At 53.9% G+C, this 14,076-nt stretch overlaps 1 protein-coding gene across 1 annotated transcript in view; it reads right to left on the bottom strand.

The window, feature by feature from the left end:
- Nucleotides 1-10,734, bottom strand: part of TTC39A (tetratricopeptide repeat domain 39A) — a 47,772-nt gene extending 37,038 nt beyond the window's left edge. Inside the window, exon 1 of the mRNA XM_051999715.1 lies at nt 10,619-10,734. Coding sequence (XP_051855675.1) covers nt 10,619-10,668 — 50 coding nt within the window. The 5' untranslated portion in view covers nt 10,669-10,734. The remainder of the gene's footprint in view (nt 1-10,618) is intronic.
- Between the last annotated feature and the right edge of the window lie 3,342 nt (nt 10,735-14,076).

Genomic DNA, 14,076 nt, shown 5'->3' with positions numbered 1-14,076 from the left:
GTCTGGGCCGAGGGCTCGTGCAGCAGGGGGTCCCAGGGCGGAGACCTCGGCCTCAGCCTCGCCCTCTGGACCAGGTCCTGCCGCGGGAGGAGAAACGGCACAAACGCCGGTCTCCCTGACTCCAATCCGGCCTCCATTGGTGAGGTCCGTCCCACAGAGCAGTGGCGCCCCCGCTCCAGGGCTGCCCTGACTGCCCGGCCCTGGGGTCTCCCCTCCCCACCGGAAGGAAGCACTCAGGAAGGAGGGCGCGTTTCAGTCCTTGCATTCATACCCACAAGGCCACAGCATACAGTGGGCGCCTAATACGTGCTTGCTAAATGTTCTTTCTGTGGGGGCAAAGAACTGGAAAGGAGTGATGCCCCTAAGTGGGGGATGGCTGAATAAATGACGATGCATGGAAGTGAGGGACATCATCCTTCTACAAAAAACGGTGAGCAGGCTGGTTTGAGGACGGCCTGGAGAGAGGAACCGACGCTAGGGAACGAGCAGAGCCGGGACTACCGTGTGCCGGGTAACAGCAGGACTGGGCCCGACGCTGCGAGAGGCTCCGGGATCCAGCCCCCACAGTCCTTGCCCAGAAAACGCCGCCTGTGCCCAGAGAGAGCCCAGGGCCCACGGGCACAGCGGTGCCCGCTCTGCTCGCTCCTTTTTTCGGTTTCTTTCCTCTCCCACGGCTTTTCCTTTGGCCCTGACCTTTCTCTCCCAAAACGTTCGCAAAATGATGTGGACTAAACATTAAAAACAAATGAGGAACGCTCGCTGATGCACAGGTGGGTTGACTCTGAAGCCCCAACAGGGAGCCCCCTGAGGCCCTCCTTTCCCCGGCCGGCAGTCCCTGGGTGGCTGCTAACGGTCCCCGGACTTCCTCACTCCCCCCGCACCCCAGATGACGTCACTTCTCGAGGCGGCTCCTCGCTGGCTGCTCTGCCTCAGCCGCCATCTTTCCTTGGTCTGCCCATTGTCCAAGTTCTCTTCAAAGCCACAAAAATAACGTCTATCCCCGCTCAGGAATACTCAGTGGCTCCCTATTGCCTGTGAGTAAATGGAACACAACTCCTCAGCCGCGGCATTTGAGGCCCCGGGGGCAGCACCCAGCCAGCTTTATCTCCCCAGGCTCCCCCGGCCCCACCCCTAGTCCCCCCCAGCCCCGTCCCCCCAGATCTTCCCTCACACTCCTCATCACCGCCCCTCCTCCACGTGGCCTCCCCGATGCCCCCCAGCCCATGGCTCACTCTCATTCCTCCCCGTGCCCTCCTTGCCCCCAGCTGCGAGACCCCCCACTCCTCCCTGTGCCCTCCTTGCCCCCAGCTGTGAGACCCCCGCCGCTCCCCAGTCCTGTAAGGCCCTGCCCCGTCAGATGGCTCGGCCACTCTCATCCTCCGAGTCTGTGACCCCGCTGGGGCTTCATGGGCAGACATGGGAGGGGTCTCTCCATTGTTTCTGCGGGTCATTTTACAGAGGGGGAAACTGAGGCAGGCAGGGTGCGGGGACTCGGACGTCCTGCCCACCCCTAGTCCCGGGCACACCCGCACTCCCACACATACACACGCTCACACCCACGGGAGCCTGGCGGTCTGTGCCCCGGCTGCGTCTGGCCATTCCAGCTCCGGGCTCACGGCCCGACCGGACGCTCTAGAGACATTGATCCCGGCGGGGCGGGGGTCCTGGAACCGCAGCCCCACCTTGCTGCCTTCTGGGCTACCTGCAGACTACCGATGTCTGCTCAGCTTGTGGGCTTCTGAAACCCCCACATCTTTCTCAGATGATCCCCCATCTTGCGCTTGCAAGGCTGACTCCTGGCCCCAGACATGAGGTGCTCCCTTCGTGCCCGTCAGAGTTTGCCTTTTGGGGGTCAGACCATTGCTGTCCCGATCCTTGGGGGCCCCGGCTTTGCGCCGTTTGCATTTGGAGGAGCCTGGCGTCCCAGCAGGCGCAGGCGGCCTCGGAGCCGCGAGGGCAGGGTCAGTCTGGGCCCGGACACTGTAGGACCCGAGGCAAAGACCTCTGGGGCTCCGGCCGGCTCTCCGGGCCGCGTGGGACAGAGTTTCCTGCTGGGAGTCCCTCACCCCAAAGAAACTGCCTCCCCCAGCCCCCCAGGCCGGCCTCAGTTTCTGTCTCCATGAAAGGGGCTGGGAGGCCCGGAGGATGATGATGGCGCCTTCCGTGGCCACGCCCTGGATGCTGCTCAGGTGGCAGGGGCTGGGCCCCTGAGTCAGAGGCAGGAAGGGGGGCCGCCCAGGCTGGGGAGGGGTGCTTCCTGGGGACGCCCTGCCACCCCTGCCCAGGCCCTTCCCCACCCCCGGGCCGCACCCCTGCAACAGATGACTTATGGACCGGCAGGTGAGTCACGATGCTCAGAACGCTTCCCAGCATCCTGGAGGCTACATGACCTTGGGGAGGTCAAAGAAACCCAGCTGGGAGAGAACATGAATACAGATGTCAGAAGGAGGGGCAGGGGGGCCCGCGAGCGGGGAGGGGCCTTAGCAACAGTGGGGGAGAGAGCTAGGGAGGGAAGGGGACCGGAGGGAGGAGGAAGGGAGAAAGGGAGGGAGGAAAAGAGGGAAGAAAGGAGGGAGAGGGATGAGAGAGGGAGGGAGGGAGGAAAGGAGTAAGGGAGTGAGGTAGGAAAGGAGGAACCAAATATTTATTAAGCACCTACTGTGTGCCAGGCCCTGCCCTGGGCATATTACCCATATTATCTCATTTGATCCCCACAACAACGCTGACAGGTGAGTGTTATTACTCTCCCTATTTTACGGTAGCGGAAACTGAGACACAAAGTGATTAGCGTTGACTTCCTTGACTCCAAGTCCATTTCTCTGCCCTGTGGCTTAGGGCCTTTAGATGTCAGAGCTGGGAGGGACCCTAGAACAGGGGATGTCAGGGGCCTGAGAACACCTCCTTATCAGTCTGGATAAAAGCTATAACCAGACCAGTGCAGGGAAGGGAGAAAAGGGGGTGTCACACAGTGGGACAAGAAGACAGATGAATATTGGGGGTCTCTCAGCCCTGCCCTCACACCACCAGGAGCCTCAAGCACATCGCATGAGCTCCTTTGGCAGATCTGGGGGGACACCAGATAGTTTCCTCCCTCCCTCCCTTCCTTCCTCCCTTACTTTCCTTCCTTCTTTCCTCCCTTCCCTCCTCCCTCCCTTCCTTCCTTCCTTCCTTCCTTCCTTCTTTCCTTCCTTCCTTCCTTCCTTCCTTCCTTCCTTCCTCCTTCCTTCCTTCCTTCCTCCTTTCCTTCCTTCCTTCCTTCCTTCCTTCTTCCTTCCTCCCTTACTTTCCTTCCTTCCTTCCTTCCTCCTTTCCTTTCTTTTCCTTCCTTCCTTCCTTTCTTCCTTCCTCCCTTACTTTCCTTCCTTCCTTTTTTCCTTCTTTCCTTCCTTCCTTCCTTCCTTCCTTCTTTCCTTCCTTCCTCCTTTCTTTCTTTCTTTCTTCTTTCTTTCTTTCTTTTTTCCTTCTTCCTTCCTTCCTTCTTTCTTTCTTCTTTTCTTTTTTACTTTCTTTCTTTCTTTTTTCCTTCCTTCCTTCCTTCCTTCCTTCCTTCTTTCTTTCTTTCTTACTTTCTTTCTTTCTTTTTCCTTTCTTCTTTCTTTCTTTTTTACTTTCTTTCTTTCTTTCTTTCTTTCTTTTTTCCTTCCTTCCTTCCTTCCTTCCTTCCTTCCTTCCTTCCTTCCTTCCTTCCTTCCTTCCTTCCTTCCTTCCTTCCTTTCTTTCTTGCCATCCACACTTTGCTCACCTTTACATATCAATTTAATAAGAAGGATGTGGTCAGATCCCTGGTAGAATTTCCTCCTCTCCTCATTTTCAGCAGCAGGTGCTAGAGCGTAAGCTGTGATTCCCTTCACGGGGACTTTGCACGGGTCTGTCAGGACAGGGAAAGGAGACGAACACGTGCTCCCAGGAGTGAGACTTCTTGGAGGGTCTGGCCACAGAGAATCCTAGCATCTCCCATCACCACCCAAACGGCTCCTCGGTCCGACCCCTGGCTGAAGAAGGACATCGTCCCCAGCAAGGGGAGCTCAGCTCTCTGGGAAGCCCAAAGCTCTGACTGCCAGGAACTGTTTTCTTAATTCCAATCTACCATTCACATCCGTGCGGCTCAGAGAGTTACAGATCCGGGGCTGAAAGGGACCTCAGAAATCATCCGCTCTAACACAATCTGTTCTAACAAAGCCAGGCCTTGTGTCCAATATTCTGGGATGAACTTCAAGCCAGATTAAAATGTAATTAGGAATCAACAAAATAAATGAAAATCCAATAATAGAACATAATGTGGTTTTCTTCCTTCTTTTCTTTTTCTCTTCCTCCCTCCTTTCCTTTTTCTTCTTTCTTTCTCTCTTTCTCCCTCCCTCCCTCCTTCCTTGCTTCCTTCCTTCCTTCCTTTCTTCCTTTTTTTTTGAGATAATGGGATTACTTAACATGGAATTGCACAGTCAGTAATCATGTGGCTTTCTAAATCAATGTGGGACCTGCAGGAATCCTTATGTACAGTTTAGTGGGTTTCTGTTTGAACTTGACAAAAAGAAAATCTATTTGTCTGGTCCAATGCCTTATTTCACACATAAGGAAACTGCGAGACTCAGCAAGGTTCAGTGGCTTGCTCAGTCATAGAGCTCCTATCAAAGGTGAGGCTGAGCCTGGTCCCCGACTCCTTGGTCACAGGGTCATGACCCCTTCCCCCAATGACTTCTGGTTCTGCCCTTGGGGTGATCAGAACCCCCCACATACACACATAAACACACTCACACACATACACATATAAGCACACGCACACAACACGCCCACCAGAGCATATACACACATGTGAGGGCCTATGACAGGGTATTCCTGACTGACTGACCCAAACCAAGCTCTCTGTCTCTCTCTCTGTCTCTGTCTCTGTCTCTCTCTGTCTCTGTCTCTGTCTGTCTGTCTCTGTCTGTCTCTGTCTCTTTGTCTCTGTCTCTGTCTCTCTGTCTCTGTCTCTCTCTGTCTCTCTGTCTCTCTCTCTGTGTCTCTGTCTCTGTCTCTCTCTGTGTGTCTCTGTCTCTATCTCTGTCTCTATCTCTGTCTCTCTCTGTCTCTCTGTCTCTGTCTCTGTCTCTCTCTATGTGTCTCTGTCTCTATCTCTCTGTCTCTGTCTCTCTGTCTCTCTCTGTCTCTCTGTCTCTGTCTCTGTCTCTCTCTCTGTGTCTCTGTCTCTCTCTGTCTCTGTCTCTCTGTCTCTGTCTCTCTCTGTGTCTCTGTCTCTCTCTCTCTGTGTCTCTGTCTCTGTCTCTCTGTCTCTCTCTCTCTGTCTCTGTCTCTCTCTGTGTGTCTCTGTCTCTATCTCTCTGTCTCTGTCTCTCTGTCTCTCTCTGTCTCTCTCTCTGTCTCTGTCTCTCTCTCTGTGTCTCTGTCTCTCTCTCTCTGTGTCTCTGTCTCTGTCTCTGTGTGTCTCTGTTTCTATCTCTGTCTCTGTCTCTCTCTGTCTCTCTCTCTCTGTCTCTGTCTCTCTCTGTCTCTCTGTCTCTGTCTCTCTCTGTGTGTCTCTGTCTCTATCTCTCTGTCTCTGTCTCTCTGTCTCTGTCTCTCTCTCTGTCTCTGTCTCTCTCTCTGTGTCTCTGTCTCTCTCTCTCTGTGTCTCTGTCTCTGTCTCTGTGTGTCTCTGTCTCTATCTCTGTCTCTGTCTCTGTCTCTCTCTGTCTCTGTCTCTCTCTGTCTCTCTCTGTCTCTGTCTCTCTCTGTCTCTGTCTCTGTCTCCGTCTCTGTCTCTGTCTCTCTCTCTCTCTGTCTCTCTCTCTCTCTGTCTCTCTCTGTCTCTGTCTCTGTCTCTCTCTGTCTCTCTCTCTCTCTCTGTCTCTCTGTCTCACCCCCCCGCCCCACTTCACGTCCCACCTCCAGGCCTTTGCATTGCCTGCCTTCCTCCCCACCCCCACGCTTCTCCCTGAGCTCATTGCCCCTGTCTGTATGAGACAGATCCCCCCCGTGAGCTCCTTGGGGCCGGGGACTGCGTTTTTATTTGTTATTGTCCGCTATTAGGCCCATAGTAATCCAGCTTCTCGGAGAGCTCAGGGAGCCCAGAGTCCTACGGCCCGGCACGGGAAGGGGCCGGGGCAGGAGGAAGCAGTTAACTCATCCCCTCTGGACCGGCCTGTTTAAGGGACTTTTCTCCTCCCTCAGCATCTCCTCTCACCTTTACATCTCTCAGATATAAAACATGTGCCTGTGAGAGCCAGGCAAGCTCCTGTTAGGTCTCCCTGAATCGACCCCGACCCCGCGCCCTCCAATCCATCCTCCTCACGCCGCCCAAATGCAGATCTTCCTGCGCCGCTCCCCTGCTCAAGAAACCCCCGGGGCTCCCCATTCCTTCTGGGGCTGGCCTGGATTAAATGCCCCCCGCACTCTGGCTGGAGCTGGCCCTTCCAGGATTCCTCGCCGTCCCCAGACTCATCCTCGGTCTCCCACCTCAGCGCCCCTCACAAGCTGTTCTGGACTCCCGGAATGTCGTCCCTCCCCGTCCTCTCTAGGAATCCTTAGTTCCTGGCTCAGCTCAGGCATTGCCTCCTCCACGAAGCCTTCCCTGATTTACCCACACGCCACTGCTCTCTCCTACCCGTGAACCCCTGGTGTTTTCCTTCTCTGTTGTTGTCCCCAAGGAGAAGGTAAGCGCCCGGGGGCACCCGCAGGGCTTGATGCTCAAACACTGTCTCCCAAGGAGTCCCTTCAGGAAGGCTTCCCCTGGAAAGTCTGCTCCTTCCACTCTCCATGTATTACATGTGTGCCTAGGGACTTACAGGCTGCTCCCAGAGGGCCAAAAAGAAGACTTCTCTTCCTCCTTCTCTTTCTCTCTTCCTCTTTCCTTTTCTCTTCCTCCTCTTCTTCTTCCCTCTCTTCCTCCTCCTCCTTCTCTTCCTCCTCCTCTTCATGCTTTTCTTCCTCTTCCTCCTCCTTTCTTCCTCCTCTTTCCCCTTCTCCCTAGTGCTCATCATAAGCACTAAACACTTAATAAGTGCTTATTAACCGAACAACAGGCACACAGTAGGAACTTAATATTTGTTGAATTGGATTGAATTAGAAAGGGCAGAGCTATCTAGTGAGGAGCACTTGGGGCTGAAGGGCAGCATGGCCTCCTCCAGGAAGCCTTCCCTGATGCCCCCAGCTGCTGGTGCCCTCCCACCCAAAAAGACTTTTTGATACAGACTTGGGCTTCTTCAATTTCTTCCTGTTAGGTCTCTCTGAATCGACCCCCTTAGATGTCAGAGTTCAAATTCTGCTCAGATATTTGTGAGCTGTCACGTTCCTCTGTCTGCCTCAGTTTCCTTCCTTGTAAAATGAGGATTATAACCTTCAGTAGGTTTTTGTTGTGATTAAATGAGATAAAAGATGTAAAAAAATCTGTAGACCTTAAGGCCTGTCCAGCCATTAGCTTGATTAACATTAGGACAATCTGGGTGCTAGGGTACAAGCTCTCTGAGGGAGGCACTGTATCTCCAGCTGTAGCTGGCACACAGTCAGTGCTTAATAAATGCTTGTGGACTCACAGTGTGGCTTTTACTTTTAGTGTACTTTCCTCCAAACAGCCCAGAACAGGGTCCAAGCTGGACAGAACAGAACGGCCTAATGGCGACAGTCACAGAACCAGCTTATTTCTGCCAGTCTCTGGGCCACAAAGAACCCCTCGCAGGGCCAGACTCAGAGAGCCTGGCATCAGGGCTCCAGCTTGGCCATTCTCTGGCTCTGTGTCTCTGGGCAAGTACCTGGCTGTCTCTGAGCCTCAACTTCCTTCTCTGTGGGATGGACTGGGGGGGGGGGCTGCTCCCAGGTCTTCCATCCTAAGGGCTTGGGGTGAAGGTGGGGGAACAGGAGAAATGGGGATTAAGGGAAATGACAAGAGAAGGGAAGAAGGGAAGGGAAAAAGATGGGGAAGAAAAGGAATGAGAATGGGAAGGGAAGAGAAGGGAAGGGAAGGAAATGAGAAGGAAGGGGGAAGGAAAGGAAGGGAAGGGAAAAGGAAGAGAAGGAAAGAGAAAGGGAAGAGAAGGGAAGAAAAAAGAAAGGTAAAAGGAATGGGAAGGGAGAGGGAACAGGAATAGGAATGACAAATGGGAATCAGGAACAGAAAGGGAAAGGGAAAAGAAAAAGGAAGGGGAATGGGAAAGGGAAAAGGAATGGGAAAGAGAGGGAAAGGGAAGGGAAGAGAAAAGTAAGGGAAGGGAAAGGGAAGGGAAGAAAAAGGAAAAGGAAGAGAAAGGGAATGGGAATAGAAACAGAAAAGAGAAGCATTTTTAGAGCATCTACTATGTTCCAGGCCCTGTGCTAGGTGTTTTACAATTATTATCTTATTTGAGACAAGAATCTGAGAAATAGTTGCTGACAATAATCCTCTTTTATAGCTGAGGAAACCGAGGCAAACAGAGAAGTGATTTGTCCAGACTCTTCCAGTCAGTTAGTGTCTGAGGCAGGATTAGAATTCAAAGCTTCCGGACTTCCACACTGAGCTATCTAGGACGCCTAGAAGCTGGGCAAAATCTCTGGTCTCTGAGGCTCAGAGAAGCTCTTGGTAAAGTAGGGACCCGGATTTAGAACCGGGAGTGTGGGGGGCCAATAGTGGGACCCTTTCTTTTTGCAGAGCTGGAAACGGGGCCCCGAAATGCTGTGACCTGCCGGAGGAGAGTGTGAGCAGCAGAGCTGGGCCGATGCTACCTGTAAGACCTGCCTCACAGGCTCATGGGAGATTCGGATGAGATAAGGGATAGGAATTTGGGCATTTGAAAGCAATAGTATCTACACACACTTTATCAGACCAGAGTAGGGAACTCCCAGGAAGGAACCGCCCTCTCTTAAAGCGAAGTCAGTCCCACTGTGCCAGCCTCAGTCCCGAGGAGTTCCATGACTTAGTCAGAGTCACCCAGCCAGGAGGAGTTGGTTGTGGGAATGTCTCACTGACTCGGAAGCCACCCGGTCTCGGTATCATATGAAATGACAGGTCCTATGATTACTTCATCATGCTTTACCCTCCAAGCCCCTTTCCCCCTTTTAGTCCTCAGATTTTTAAAATCAAGGGTCTGGGCTAAATGATCTTTAGTGTCCCTTCAGACCCTAAGAAAGGTTACCTGAAACCCTACGATGAACCCATCCATCAACCTAAACCGGATCCTTCCCACGTTCCCTCCACCTTCCCTTGGGGGCTAATCCGAGCCAGTCTGGCCCCTTTCATGACGGTCCCTCAGTCCTTTCTTCTCCAAGCCAAACACCCCTACAGCTGTTAAATGGTCTTCCTAGGGCCTGGTTTCTCATCTCTAAACAGACTCTGGCTTATCAATATTCTTCCTCAGAGGCGTCTGGGAGAGGTTCCAGCTGTGTCACCTCCATGGGGGCCTGGGAAGCCAGGCTTAGGCACAAGGAGCAGTTGCATAAAGCTGACTTCCTGGGTGGGGACCCTCCCCCCTCCCATTCACCTGGACTTCCTTCAGGAGGCTGACTAAGGTCCCGAGGAGAGGGGATGGAGAGCCCCCTAGCTACCAGAGTTATTGGCGGGTACAGGGGGGGAGATTTGGGGGGGGGGATTGTTCCTACACATTTCCCATTTCATGATCGTCCCCCTAACCCTACCCCTCCCGCCTTCCCTGTCTCTGTTGAGGAGCAATGTCTTCACAATGTCTTCCCAGGACAGGCCCGGAGGCGGGAAGTCGCCCTTCATCCTCCACATCCAATCAGCTGCCAAGTCTTGTCCATCTGGGGCGGACACCTTCTCGGTCCCTGGGCCCGGGACCATGACAACAGCCTCCTAATGGGCGCCCCTGCTCTCGCCGCATCCTCACAGCCGCCCAAAGCACCATCCCGAGCCTCGGCGCTGACTGCTCCCCTCCGGGCACCCCTGGCCTCCGGGAGCCCAAGTGTCACAAATCTGTGTCCCTCCTCAAATCTCCCACCCACAGCCCGGCGAATGTTGGGCATGAGAGACATCCGTGGGGAGGAGCGCAGGCTCTGCGCATAGTAGGCTTACAAACATGCCCGATGAATAAATGAAGGTCTTTCCGGGGCGCGCTCTCTCGCTTGACCCAGAAGGAGCCAAAGTGGACCGGCCGTGATTCTCTGATCTCCCCTCACCCTCCCTGAAGGGGGCGGTCCCCGCCCAGCGGGGGACCATCTCCTCGGGCCCCAGTCCCGTCCCCGCGCCGACCCCCACACCGCTTGTCTGGCCGGGCTCCCCCCTCCCCCAGCCGATGTAAGGGCCCAGGGCTGTGCTCTCCGCCTGGCCATTCCCAGACCCCCTCCCCGGGGAGTTGGATCGCTCACACCAGCCCCTCCCCGCTTGCTTCTCCTTAGTATCCAGAGTTTGGGGACGGGGAGATGGAGACGGCAGCGCCGGCCAATCAGCAGCTTCCCGAAAGTCCTTTGGGAACTTGGTCTCGGGAGGACCGCGGCGGCTCACGGAACTGAGCCCGGCTCCTGGCCCTTCTCTCCATTTGCTTTACCCAGAAGCCCCCTGGCCCCGGAGAAGGGTCGGGGGCCCGAGGGCTCCCCAAGCTCCGGGGTCCTGCCGAGGCGAAATGACACCGCGGAGGTTTCCTCCCGGCTCCAGCGGCGGGGCGCAGGGATGCTGCCCCCCCTCCGGTGCCTCCGCCCCCTCCCCCTCCGGGACCAGTACCTGAGCCCGCTTCTCCGGCGGGTCCCCCTCCAGGGCGGGAGGAGCTCCATGGGGCTGCGCTGGGGCGGCCCGCGGGCCGGCCTCTTCCCTCCTCGGCGGCTGCTCGGGCTCCCGGCTCCGCGCCCCGCAGCACCTGGCGGGCCGGGATGGGGCGGGCCGGCCCGGGGCGCAGGTCCCTCCCCCTGGGCTGGCATCCCGGGCCGCCTCAGCTCGGGGCCGGGGCCGGGCCGGGGCAGGGCAAGGCGGGCGGGCTCCGGCACGGGCCGGGACGGAGACAGGACGGCGGCCGCAGCCGGTCCTGGGCCACCGCAACCCGGGCTGGCGGAAGCCCCGAGTTCGAATCCCGCGTTCTGGCTGTGTGAAGGCGAAGTCCCGGCTTCTCCCCCGCAAGGCTTCCCTGGGAAAAAGCCCTCCCGGCTCCGACCCGCGTCGGTTCTTAGATCGGACCAAATCGCGCCCTTTCCCGACTGGGGCAAATCTCGGTGGTTCCCACTGACCTCCGGTGTCAAAGACACCCCCGCGGGCTTTTAAGCCCCTTCATCACCTGCATCCCCCCACCCTTCGCAACATCCTTGAACCCGCCCCCGCCCCCACTCCTTCGTAAACTACCCTGCAGATGGCCCCTGTTGGTCCGACCTCCTGCCTCTGCGCCCGCCGTGCCCACCGGGCCCTATCTCTTGCGTTCCCTTCAGGGCTCAGCCCCCCACCCTCCCCAGCCGCTCCCCCCCGGGGCCAGCCCATCGCCTACATACTGCAGGGGCCCCCACCGGACCGTGAGCCTCCAAGGGCCCAGGCTGCCTTTTGCCTTCGCACCCCCAGAGCTCAGCTCACGCCTAGCACACAGTAGGTGCTTATGGACTGTGCACTGACTAAAGAGCAACGCGAGGGAAATGCGAGTTATTGTTTCCCCAGCTGGCGTCCATGAAATATTCAGATAGCAGGACGAGGGATCCTCCCGGGAGGATTCCTAGGTGGGGGGAGGGGAGCTAGCGACTTCATCTGGAAATAGTTTGGGTTTTGTTGGCAGGATGTAAACACCACATGAGGGGCGCAGGGGCAGCTGCTGCCTCCATCTTGCTCTCTTCGGGACTTTGGACAAGTCCCTTCACATCCTAGTTTCACATCACTCACAGCCTCAGTTTCCTCATGTGTTAAAAAAAAAAAAAAGGAGGGCAGTAGTGGAACAGATGGCCACTCAGGGCCCTTTCCAGAGTCTAGGGTTCTGGTTTCCATTTTACAGAGAAGGGAGCCGAGGCTCAGCCTCTAAGTGTCCAGAATTCTCCAAGAGAAAAGGCGATTCTGGAGAGATTTTGGAGAGACCCTGGCAGCAGCGGTCCCGGCTCCCAAGAGTCAAGAGTACTCTGGGTTATGAAGGGGGAAGAGCTTTCAGAATAAGGGGCGGGATGCTGCTAAAGTCCTCAGTTTGCAGCAGTGACAGAACTCCGGTCAGAAGGGATTCGAACCCGCTCCATCTCGGGGGGCGGACACCTTCTCCTGGTATGGCAGATGTCTTAACTTTGGCAGCATCAGTTTCCTTAACTGCAATGGGGATGACAATGTTAGTATCTGCCCTTAGGTTGTTGTGAGGATAGAATGAGAAAATATTTGTAAAGGATTTTTCAAATCTTAAAGCATCTAAAGTAGTTGTTGTTATATTATTATCATTCCTATCCCCTAGCTCACACTTGACTCCAGTCTTAAGGGCTACTTTCCTTTTTAAAAATATATATAATAATTATTACATTTTTCCAAGTATATGCAAAGATAGTTTTCCACATTCACCCTTGCAAAACCTTGTGTTCCAAATTTTTCTCCCTCCCTTCCCTTCTCCTCTGGGTAGGCAGCAAGCAATCTGGTATGGGTTACACGTGTGCAATTCTAAACGTATTCCCACATTAATCGCACAGCCCAAGAAAAATCAGATCAAAGGGGGAAAAAATGAGAAAGAAAACAAAATGCAAGTGAACAAAAACAAAAAAAAGAATGAAAGTGCTACACTGTGACACACATACACACACCCCCCACCCCCACCCCCACCCCCCGCCTGGGTCCCCACAGCCTCTCTCTGGGTGCAGATGGCGCTCTCCATCACAAGATCATTGGAACTGGCCTGAACCATCTCATTGTGGAAGAGAGCCCCGTCCTTCAGAATTGATCATTGCATCACATAATCTTGTTGCTGCCGTGTACAATGATCTCCTGGTCCTGCTCATTTCCCTCAGCATCAGTTCCTGTCAGTCTCTCCAGGCCTCTCTGAAATCATCCTGATGATTATTTCTTATTGAATAAGAATATTCCATTATATTCATACACCATTACTTATTCAGTCATCCCCCAGCTGGTGGGCATCCACTCACTGGGGCCTACTTTCAACTTCATCCTGGTGAACTGGGATGCTCCAGACCCACCTTCTTTTCTTCTGTATGACAGAGACAGAGAGAGACAGACAGAGACAGAGAGAGAAAGAGAGAGACAGAAAGAGACAATGAGAGAGGGAGGGAGGGAGGGAAGGAGGGAGAGAGAGAGAAAAAAAAAGAGAGAGAGAGAGAGAGGGAGAGAGAGAGAAGGGATTAGAAGATAAATAAAAAGTAAGAAGTACAGAAATATAGTGATGGAATCTTAGTTGTAGCTGGAGTCCCAATAATCCTGTGATTTTCTCTCATGGATCTCATTAGAACAAAAGGGTCTTTTACAGGCAGGCAAAAACAGAGGGATTGGGAATTCTATGTAGTGGTTCACACTCATCTTCCAGAGTTCTTTCTCTGGGTGTAGCTGGTTCAGTTCATTATTGCTCCTTCAGTTTTGTGATACTATACTTTCATGGTTTTTTTGTTATTAGTCTGACAATTGCTTCTTTTTTTTAAATTTTTTAAAATAACTTTTTATTGCTAGAACTCATGCCAGGGTAATTTTTTACAGCATTATCCCTTGCACTCGCTTCTGTTCCGATTTTCCCCCTCCCTCCCTCCATCCCCTCCCTAAATGGCAAACAGTCCTTTACATGTTAAATAGGTTACGGTATATCCTAGATACAATATATGTTTGCAGAACCGAACAGTTCTCTTGTTGCACAGGGAGAATTGGGTTCAGAAGGTAGAAATAACCCGGGAAGAAAAACAAAAATGCGAGCAGTTTATATTCATTTCCCAGTGTTCTTTCTTTGGGCGTAGCTGCTTCTGTCCATCTTTGATCAATTGAAACTGAGTTAGATCTTGTTTTTGTCGAAGAGATCCACTTCCATCAGAATACATCCTCATACAGTATCATTGTTGAGGCATATGATGATCTCCTGGTCCTGCTCATTTCACTTAGCAGCAGTTCATGTAAGTCTCGCCAGTCCTCTCTGTATTCATCCTGCTGGTCATTTCTTACAGAACAATAGTATTCCGTCAAGTTCATATACCCCAATTTACCCAACTATTCTCCAGCTGATGCGCATCCACCCAGTTTCCGGTTCA

The sequence above is a fragment of the Antechinus flavipes genome, chromosome 4 (assembly GCF_016432865.1).
Source record: "Antechinus flavipes isolate AdamAnt ecotype Samford, QLD, Australia chromosome 4, AdamAnt_v2, whole genome shotgun sequence".
NCBI lineage: Eukaryota > Metazoa > Chordata > Mammalia > Dasyuromorphia > Dasyuridae > Antechinus > Antechinus flavipes.
The sequence above is the reverse complement of the archived record's forward strand: the minus strand, read 5'-3'. Positions and strand labels throughout refer to the sequence as shown.